Below are 10,099 nucleotides of genomic sequence, written 5' to 3' on the forward strand. Positions count from 1 at the left end.
AGCAGTTAAGAGCACCGGCTGCTCATCCAGAAGACACAGGTTCAATTCCCAGCACCCACATGGAAGCTCACAACCATCTCTAAGTCCCGCTCCGAGGGTGGGGGGGGATGGGGGTCTGACACCCTCTCCTGGCCTGCATGGGCATTGCATGCATGTAGTACAGGAACACACACACACATGCTGATAAAACACCCCTCACACACATAAAATAAAATAAGGTCTTCTTTGAAATGTAAATCAGATTTCAGCGAGTCTCCTTTATAGAATATGTTTTTAAACATTTAGGCTAAAATCTTTTCTGTGATCTAAAACCTCCTCTCTGTCTAGAGCCCGTCTATCTGTCTGGCTTCGTCTTCCCCTGGCTTAGGTATTCCAAATCTGTGAAGTGGGCGTAGTAACAATAGTTAGACTCGCTGACTTTCCATCTGTTCTGGGGGTAGAAAGTGGCCACCATCAGCTGGATGCAGAGAAACTCTCCAGCCAGTGTACTGTCTCATGCACCATTCCAAAACCTGGCTACCAGGGATATTTGAGCCAAGAAAGACAAGTAGAGGCTTCCCCGAGGGGACCAGGGTTGCCGAAAGAGTTAAAACACTTTTTCTCCAACCCCCCCCCCTCCTGTGTCTGCTTTATGGGCTTAATGAGAAATCCAGGCACTTCACAAGAGACCGTACAAATAACTTCTGGGGCATCGCTAACTCACTCAGCAGCAAGAGACCTGAAGCTGCCAACACTTCAGGGAAGATAAGTACGTGGAAAGAAGGTGATTCTTTCACAGCGCTGGGCAGAGAGAATTTTGTGGAACTGAGTGTGAGCTCCTCCCTTACAGCAAAACTGAAAAAGCCCGCTTAGGCTCCCCATTCCCTCTTTCGAGATATTTGATTAGGAATTTGGGGGCGGGCCCTGGCCTGGCACAGACTCGCACACTCTCCGTGGAACTCACTCCTCTCTCTCTCTTCTCCTCTCTCACATTCTCCAACTCGAGGAGGTCGGAGAGAAGGACGGGGTCATTCTGAACAGTTCGACCCAAGGTAAGTGCTGTCATATTGCTTTAGATTTTTGTTCCTTGCAATTCTACAAACATAAATAAAAGGAAGGGGCAAGACTGGGGAGACGAGTAGGCAAAGATAGGTTATTCTCGCCATCTGGTCCATGACCCCCAGGGATGACAATGGCAGGGGGCATGAGCTCCAGCATGTTACCTGTTCCCTAACCGTTCCCTGCGGGTGTTAGGGACCTCCATTTCACAGGCATGAAAACATGATGTAAATTGCATCTCTCTCTCTCTCTCTCTCTCTCTCTCTCTGCTACCCGTGAATCCCAATGTGCTTGGGGCTCGGGGCACTATGGAGGTTAGTCTTTGAATGTCCCAGAAACCTCTTAGAGAGGGACATGGTACCCAAATGTTAGGAGTTAAGCTTTGTGTAATGTGTGTATTGTTGGGGTGAAGGGGGAGAATAAAATATTGACAGTGCCCAGAGAGTCGTGGAGGAATGGTGTCCCACTCAGCCCACTCAGCCTAGAAGATGGTCTTAGCTTGAACTCAGCTCTGATAGGAGGGAATTCCTCTACAGTGAAGAAATGAGATAGTTCAGTAGCTCCTGAGTCAGGGTCTTCAAGTCTGTGAGAACCACTTCTGGGGTCCTCTCAGTGGACACAGGGTCTCTATCTAGCACAACAAACAATGTAAGGGAGTGTGACCCCAAAGCAACATTCTAGATCTAGGCAGGTCTGCACTGGTACCAAGCCCTCCCAGCAGCCATCGCTCCGAGGAGAGGCCACTGTGGCTGGGCATGGAGCCCCCTGGAAAGCAGGGTCTGGAAGAGGAAGGTAGGTCCCTCCTGCCAAAGGGCCTCGTCTGGAAGGAGAAATGGAGACAGAGACTTAGTGTGCCAGCCCTCTCTAAACAGCCACCTTGGTCGGTTCTGCAGCAGCCGAGGGCTGTGCATGGAAAAAATGCTGTCTTGGCAGTGGGCCGCCTCATCCGTCTTCTCTCCTGGTCTGAGTCAGGGACCAGCCAGCATCCTAGGCAGTGGGCAGTCGAGCCTGCTCCTCAGAAACACTGTGGTTCTTTGTTCAAGGCTGCCCAAGGATGAGCCAGGGTGCCCGCTCTGAGCCATCCAGAGACGGCAGGATGAAAAGCCCTAATGGAACTGTTTTCAGGGAACAGAGGGGTCTGATGGGAATGGTGCCTGGAAGCTGAGCAGTTGGGGTGACGTAGTCAGGGTTACTCTCATCAGTTCATATAGAGTCTTTCAGTTCCTGCCCTGTCCTGTCCACATTGCCAACCTCAGCATGGCCCCATAGTGAGGACACTCCAGGAGAACCTTTTGGGCCAGGAAAGGTTGCAAGCATTCTCTGTCTTAATAGTTGTGTTCTGGGAGGTCCCCCTGCTCACGGGGCCTATACAGCGCCCTTGCGGAAGGCACCTGGAGTAGGGTGCCCAGGCCAGCTGTGACACCCCAGTCTCCCATCTTCTACACCTCCAGCTTCTGTCTTGTTCCTGCCTTGCTGACATAGTAAGCTCCAAGGCCACAGGCTCCTCAGCAGCGGGGGTGGCAAGTAAGCCTGGAAGGACATCACTGGGAGGAAGTAGCTTAGCAGAGGAGAAGGGATGCGCCAGGCATAATGGCACACATCTTTAATCTCAGCACCGGGCAGGCAGAATTCTGGGAGTCCCAGGACAGCCTGGTCTACAGAGTGAGTTCCGGGACAGAGAAGGGATACTAAATCCCACTCCTGGCTATGATTCCATGTCTATCCGATGCTCAGTGTCCCTAATCCATTTCAGTAGCCTCTCACATAGCTATTGCCATCCCCATGGAGCTGAAAGGAGCGTTAAGTCCTTCAGACCACAGGAAAGAGACGCAGACCAGGCCAGACACAGTACAGTCAGCCCAGAAGACAATCACTAAAGCCATGCTGGCTTCCCAGTCTGGAAAGACCAAGTCTGGGTACACACGCAGCCGCAAGTTGCTAACCAGTGCGTTTTCTCACCCAGACGATGGCGCTTTGGAGAATAGCCCAGAGCTTGTGGTGTCCACAGGGGAACCACACCCTCCCACACTCAGGACGTGAAACCCCCAGGCTGCCGGAGAGACCAAAAGATCTTCCAACGGCAGCTCAGCTATTGTTCTCTTCCCATGCCCCAGACAGTTCTGGAGGCACCCTGGGTGTGGAAAGAACCAGGAGACTCTTGTCCTTGGAGTCTCAGAAAAGATCTCCCTGGGAGTCCAAACTAGACGGGAATTCGGGCCTCAAAATATCCCACCGTGACTGGTGCAGGAAGGTATAGGACCTGGGAGAGGGGACGCTGTGGGCGTCTCAGCTTCAACAACAGAACCTTAGGGCAGTAGAGTGTGAAAGGCCTGCCCTCCCCAAGCTGTTGCCCCACCCCCTCCCAAGCCCCCACACCGAGGGAAAGTACAGCTCCTGCCCTCCATTGTTTGCCTGCACAGCCATGGTATCGTCTGTGTCTGCACAGCTGCAGTATCATCTGCATCTGCGTCTGTGTAGCTTAGAGCCGGTGGCTGTCCTGAGCCATGTGCCCTCACTCACGCCCTCTATTGCTCTGTTCTCTCCCTTTCTACAGAGACAAAATGCAGTGGGCCTCCATCCTGCTGCTGGCTGGTCTCTGCTCGCTCACCCAGGGCCAGTATGACGAAGATTCTCACTGGTGGATCCAGTACCTCCGAAACCAGCAGTCCACCTACTACGACCCCTATGACCCTTACCCCTACGAGCCCTCTGAGCCTTACCCCTATGGAGTAGAGGAAGGCCCAGCCTATGCCTATGGCACGCATCCTCCACCAGAGCCCCGTGACTGTCCCCAAGAGTGCGACTGCCCGCCTAACTTCCCCACAGCCATGTACTGTGACAACCGCAACCTCAAGTACCTGCCCTTTGTGCCCTCCCGCATGAAGTATGTCTACTTCCAGAACAACCAGATCACCGCCATCCAGGAAGGCGTCTTCGACAATGCCACTGGGCTGCTCTGGATTGCTCTGCATGGCAACCAGATTACCAGTGACAAGATAGGCAGGAAGGTCTTCTCCAAGCTGAGGCACCTGGAGAGGCTGTACCTAGACCACAACAACCTGACCCGGATGCCCGGCCCGCTGCCTCGATCCCTGAAAGAGCTCCACCTGAACCACAACCAGATCTCTCGGGTCCCCAACAATGCTCTGGAGGGGCTGGAGAACCTCACGGCATTGTACCTCCACCACAATGAGATCCAGGAAGTGGGAAGTTCCATGAGGGGCCTCCGGTCTCTGATCCTACTAGATCTGAGTTATAACCACCTCCGAAGGGTGCCCGACGGTCTACCGTCAGCCCTGGAGCAACTGTACCTAGAACACAACAGCGTCTACACCGTCCCTGACAGCTACTTCCGGGGGTCACCCAAGCTGTTGTACGTGAGGCTGTCTCACAACAGCCTCACCAACAACGGCCTTGCTACCAACACCTTCAATTCCAGCAGCCTCCTGGAGCTGGACTTGTCCTACAACCAGCTGCAGAAGATCCCTCCCGTCAACACCAACCTGGAGAACCTCTATCTCCAAGGCAACCGGATCAACGGTGAGATGGGGTGGGGTGCTCCTATTGCTCATGGGAATACACATGAGCTGGGAGGCAAACAATCATTCAAAGCCCTGAAGTGCAGACAGGTGTGCACTGTCCTCCGACAGAGGTAAGAGAGCTGGGCGGCTCCAAAGGCCACTTCCTAGGAGAGCAAGCTTCAGTCTAAGGCTTTCAGGGTGAGCACAGGGGGCTCAGGATGAAAACCCGTAGCATTGGGAATTGCCAGGAAGAGCCTGACACTCAACAAGTCACCTGTGGGAGACAGGCAGGGATGCCTGTTTGAAAGGAAAGGCCACGTGTTTAGGAGCAGCGAGAGATGAGTTAAGAGAGGTTCTAGAGACATGGTTATCAACCTGTGTGTCGCGACCCCTTTGGGCAAGGGTCGAGTGACCCTTTCACAAGGGTCACATATCAGATTTACCGAATATGAGATATTTACATTACATTCATAACAATAGCAAAATTACAGTTGTAAAGTAGCAACGAAAATAATTTTGCAGTTGGGGGGTGGGGGTCACCTCGACATGAGGAACTGTATTGAAGGGCTGCAACATTTGGAAGGCTGAGAGCCACTAGAGGGACATTCGAGAAGAGACTTCGTTATCTTCTGGGGGCTGCCTTAGAAGGAAGTTGGGCTAAAAGGGTCTCTGAGCGCCCTTAACGATCACCAGCAGACGCAGTCTCTGGGTTACCCCCCCATACCCCCCCCCGTGACTCCTGCCTGCACAGCCAGGTCTCTGGGTTTGGGTGTTTGTTTTTTGAACTTGGCAGATGGACAAAAATGGGCAGCCTCCCAGAGCTGAAGGTGGGGCTTCCTGGTTCTCCCTGGAGTCCACGGAGTCTCTGGTGTCAAGGCAAAGTCCTTCCTGGAGCAACGAGCCTGGCCATGCTCTGAGGCTGAGAGCTAGAAGAATTTCAGCCTCTTACTGTTAGGATCTCATGTTCAGAACAGGCTTGCATTAGCCCAGTGGCTTCTGATGTCTTGACCTCAGCTGGAAGGTACTGCCACTAGCCTTCCTAGGCCGGCCAGTGCCCCCCCTCCCCCGTTCGGCTCTGGGGAAGGGAGACCTGTGAATGACCAGAGGGCTTTGAAGTTCTTTGGGCCTGCTGAGAAGGAATGAGCCATCCAAACACAGGAGAGGCCCAGTCCTGTCCTCTCTGCTCTCAGGAGCACAGATGAGACTTTTAGCAGGATGTTAACAGCCAGACAGCCTTTTTCGGGCAGCTAGGGAAGGTTGCAGTGGGACTATGGAGCAGAAGGGTGTCTGTCTGGTCCTTTCTTTTGAGCTGCAAGGCACCATTACGTACACCCTAGGTTGGTTTTTACCTTGAGTCTCTCTTTTGGGAGAGGAATCTTGTTAGTCCCAGGGTGATGATGGGAGTCATTTACTCTATCTTAAAGATAGCACACACCACCAGAGTTGGGCATTTTCTCACAGGATAACTCCCACCCTGCAGCCCAATCCAGAAGGGCTGTCATATAAGAAGTGTCACACTGTATGCAGTACCTCACCCAAGTGTAGCCCCGAACACGTGGCGGGAAGGAACTCTGGGAAAGAGCACGTGAGCTGATGCCTAACCATCTGACCAGAGAGGTGGCGAGGAGAGGCCGTCACCCTTCTGGGTCGCAAAGGCTGACCCAAAAGTAAATGATTCAATGAGCTGTCCTAAGGCCCTGCAAGAAAGCTGTCTGTCCGAACCCCTAGAAAATGTCAGCATCTACCCCAGAGCCCTATGTGCTGGTTTGGGGCTATTCCTCCCTTTCCTTTCCTGGTTACCATTTAGTCTCTCTCCTGGGTTCTTTTTAATAAGCAGAGTAACCCCCATGCCGTACGTCTTTGAGTTAGTAAATAGTACCTGCAAAGTGCATGACCCAGAGGCCCTAGCACAGGGTTTCACGGCCAATCCATGGTAGCACATCGTCAGCTTGCTTCTCGTTGCTGTTTAGAGTGGACCGATACAGTTTGGGTGCTATTTTTCTGAACTTCCAGGATGCAGAAGTGAGGTATATTGAGAGGAGAGCCATCTCTCCAAGTCACCCAGCCTAGGGGACCCTCGACTCCTGCCCTTTGTCAGGCACCTAAAGGGGGGCATTTCTGACTGAGAACAACCCATCTCTGATGCAGGAAACGGCTTCCCAGGTTGCCCACCTCACACACTAGGGAACCCAGGAAGGAGCTCTTCCTGCACTGGCGGCCGGGGGCCCTGCTGGAGCGAAGGTGTTGTAAAGGCACTTATGAATCAGGGACCACAGAACAGCAGCTCCAGGCCTGCATGCAACCAGGAAGGATGCCCCCCCCCCATGCCTTCTCAGTTTTTCCAACCTGGTGGAGAGTGTGGGGAAACAGCCATGGAATGTTATTCAGGAGCTGTGGGATTCAGGGCAGCGGGGAGGACCAGAGTTAGGAAAGACTTATGTCAGTATTTAAACTGGGCTGGAAAATGTCTGCCAGGGCCTCCTCTCAGAAGCCCCAACCTACTGTGGGCTTGAGGAAGCCGGGGCTGAGGGGGAGTTGGCCGAGTCAGAACCCCATGAATGTCTGATCTAAGTGTGTCCAGTTGCTCACAGATAAGGCCCATGCTGTGTGCTCACCCTGGGGACTGGGATTTTTAGCAGTCTGCAGGCTGCAGGTTGGGACTTCTACCTCAGGACCAGACAGGCAACGAGGAAGCTCAGACCTCATGTCTCCCCAGGCCTGTACACAGATATCAGACCCAACCCCCATTGGGACCACACCCCCATCGGGACCACACCCACTAAATCTATTCCCGGGGGAACAGGGAGCAAACACCAAATCATCCCAGGTTTCCTGCCCCTCCTCGAAGGGCATTTCCCAGGACCCCACCTTTATGTTGTGACAAAGAACTATGGCTTAGGGGGGGGCTCCTCTACTAAAGAGTCCTCGGAGACTTCTGGGAGTAAAAGGGAGCAAGGGCCTGGGAGGGGTGGCTCTGCCTCTACCCGAAGTCCAGAGTTCAGACGCCCAGAACCTACAAGGTCTGGTGGAAAGGACATCCAATACAAAGCACAGATGGGAGCTGCACTTCAGAAATTGAAACAGCCACGCCGGTGACGGTGACACCCTGCCTGTAATTCCAGCCTCAAAAGACAGATGATCCTTAAGGCCAGATAGATAGATAGCTACCAAGAGTGGGCCTATCAGCAAGATCTGGGTGTGATTGATTGACCTTACCTCAGCAAAGTAGGCAGTTGATGAAGATTCCTGACAGTTGCCCTGAGCCTCCATACACACACACACACACACACACACACACACACACACACACACGTGCATACTTATACAGGTGTCTCACATACATGTAAAAATGATACACACACTTGAGAATAGAAAAGGAAAAAAAATATAATAAACAGAATAATCCCACTACGGGTGTGGTGGTATATGCCTGTAATCCCCACACTCAGGATGAGGGGGGTGGAAGCATCTGGAGTTCAAGGCTATGCTTAGCTACACAGTAAGCTTGAGGCTGGTCTAGACTACATGAGATCCTGTCCCCCAAAGTAAAATAGGCCTATGTAATCATATGCAGGAGGCAGGGGGATCATTTATTTGATTTTGTCTTGCTTAGTATTTTTTTTTTTTTTTTTTTTTTTTTTTTTTTTTGAGACAGGGTTTCTGTATGTAGTAGCCCTGGCTGTCCTGGAACTCACTGTGTTGGCCTTGAACTCACAGAGATCTGCTTGCCTCTACCTCCCCAGTCAGGAAATGTTCAAGACCAGTGTCCCTGCGTTTCCCAGCATCCCCCTCGTGATGTGCCACGGGCAAAGCCCTCCTCCCAGGAGTCAAGCCTTCACTGCGCTATGGCCTGCACCTACCCTCTGCTCCCCCTGCTGCCCACAGACAGGAAAACAACACGGCTTGCTAGGAAGCACACCCAAGGATGCTGGGCCCAGGGTAGCAGAGCGCAGGTGTGGGTAGGGGAGTGAGAGGCGGAGCTGAACCCGACCGGCTCCCAGCGCTGTCCCAAACGGCGCCCGTCCGGTCCGTCTGACGCCAATTCTAGGCCTCCTCTCCATTCTTCCTCGCCACACCATCCCAGTCTCCATTCTTGATTTCAGTGGATCCAAAGCGGCCCTCAAAGCCCACTTTGTATGTGGTTACTAAGCTGGGCTTCTCCCACCCGCCCACCCCTCTTGTCCCCCCTAGAGTTCTCCATCAGCAGCTTCTGCACGGTGGTGGACGTCATGAACTTCTCCAAGCTGCAAGTGCTCCGCCTGGACGGGAACGAGATCAAGCGCAGCGCCATGCCCGTCGATGCTCCACTCTGCCTGCGCCTCGCTAGCGTCATCGAGATCTGAGCGGCTATGCCCCGCGCTCCTCCGGGCTCCAGGCACACGCACCCCGCACCCCTGCTCCCCGAGAGCCGCCTCCACCCTGCAGCATTTGACTCGATGGTCTGGTTTGGCTTTTGCTGGATGGTCTGGCACAAGCAAGTGGTAAAGTCCACGGGCTCTCGTTATTCAGACTCCTTCCCATAGGCAAAGTTAGGTGGGATGAGAGCCCCCGCCAGATTCTGCAGAGGAGGAGAGGCCATGGAGCCCCACAATCTTAACCTTCTCTATGACCTTGCATAGGCAGAAGCGTATAACCATTTTCAGACAATCTGACTTTTTGAGCTGTGCTCAACAGCGTGGCCCAGCTGCTTCCGCAGTTACTCTGGGCTCCCATTGGTTGCTTCTCAAAACAGACCTCTAGCCCAGCCACCTCCTCCTAGGGCCAGCCCATCCACTCTGCCCTCTTTAACCCAGGCCTCTCCTATGCCTTAGGCAGTCAGGAGACACACCCGCTAAGGCCCGGCGGTAGCTGTTCAGCAGCCTGCCCTGCGGTGAGAGGTCACACTATTGTCTGAGGTTAAAAGGATGCCTAAAATCACCACAACACCTCCCTAACCTCTCCTGTTTAAAGGCACCAAGCCCAAGGTCGTCAGCATAATGGTGATGTCATGGCTTGATACCAGAGGGGACCAACCGCTGCACAGTGGAGGACTGGATTTCAGAGGAAGGAAGGGTTCCATGGCTGTCATCGTGTCCATAGGGAGGTAGGGAAGGGCCACACCTCAGACTAGCAAAACTGAAAGGGGAGGTCCCTTCCCCGGTTTCATCTGACCCAGCATGGTCTGCGTCCCTTCTTGGGCTTTTAGTCTTGACGGGGCAGCAGCTTGGTTTTCAAAAGCATGAGAAAGAGCATCTGTCCGTCCTTCAATCCAAGTAGGGAGGTTTGGTACACAGATGGCAGAGGCAGACTCCACCAGCCTTGGGCCCACCTGCTAACCTAGACTATGGTCTCAACAACTGGTTTGTCCCCCAAGGACAGAGCTTAAGGTACCAGAGCTGCCAGGGATGCTTGCTGGGATGCCAGAATCCTAAGAGGGGCCAGATCTTGCTACACTGGGCAAGGATCCCTCTGCTCTCACTCAGTGAAGGCACTCCTCATGCCTGACAGTGCCTGCGATTTGTAGCATGGCTGAGAATAATCCTGTCTTCCCCTTTCTAATG

General features: G+C 53.3%; 1 protein-coding gene across 1 annotated transcript; it reads left to right on the forward strand.

Annotated features, from left to right (window-relative positions):
- Positions 1 to 1,002: 1,002 nt before the first annotated feature.
- On the forward strand, positions 1,003 to 9,052 carry Fmod (fibromodulin). The gene is made up of 3 exons (XM_051204038.1): positions 1,003 to 1,031; positions 3,593 to 4,578; positions 8,751 to 9,052. The coding sequence occupies exons 2-3, from the start codon at positions 3,600 to 3,602 to the stop codon at positions 8,900 to 8,902; spliced, it is 1,131 nt and encodes a 376-aa protein (XP_051059995.1). The 5' UTR covers positions 1,003 to 1,031; positions 3,593 to 3,599; the 3' UTR covers positions 8,903 to 9,052.
- The last annotated feature ends 1,047 nt before the right edge of the window (positions 9,053 to 10,099 follow it).

This window comes from Phodopus roborovskii, unplaced genomic scaffold (assembly GCF_943737965.1).
Source record: "Phodopus roborovskii unplaced genomic scaffold, PHOROB, whole genome shotgun sequence".
Lineage (NCBI taxonomy): Eukaryota > Metazoa > Chordata > Mammalia > Rodentia > Cricetidae > Phodopus > Phodopus roborovskii.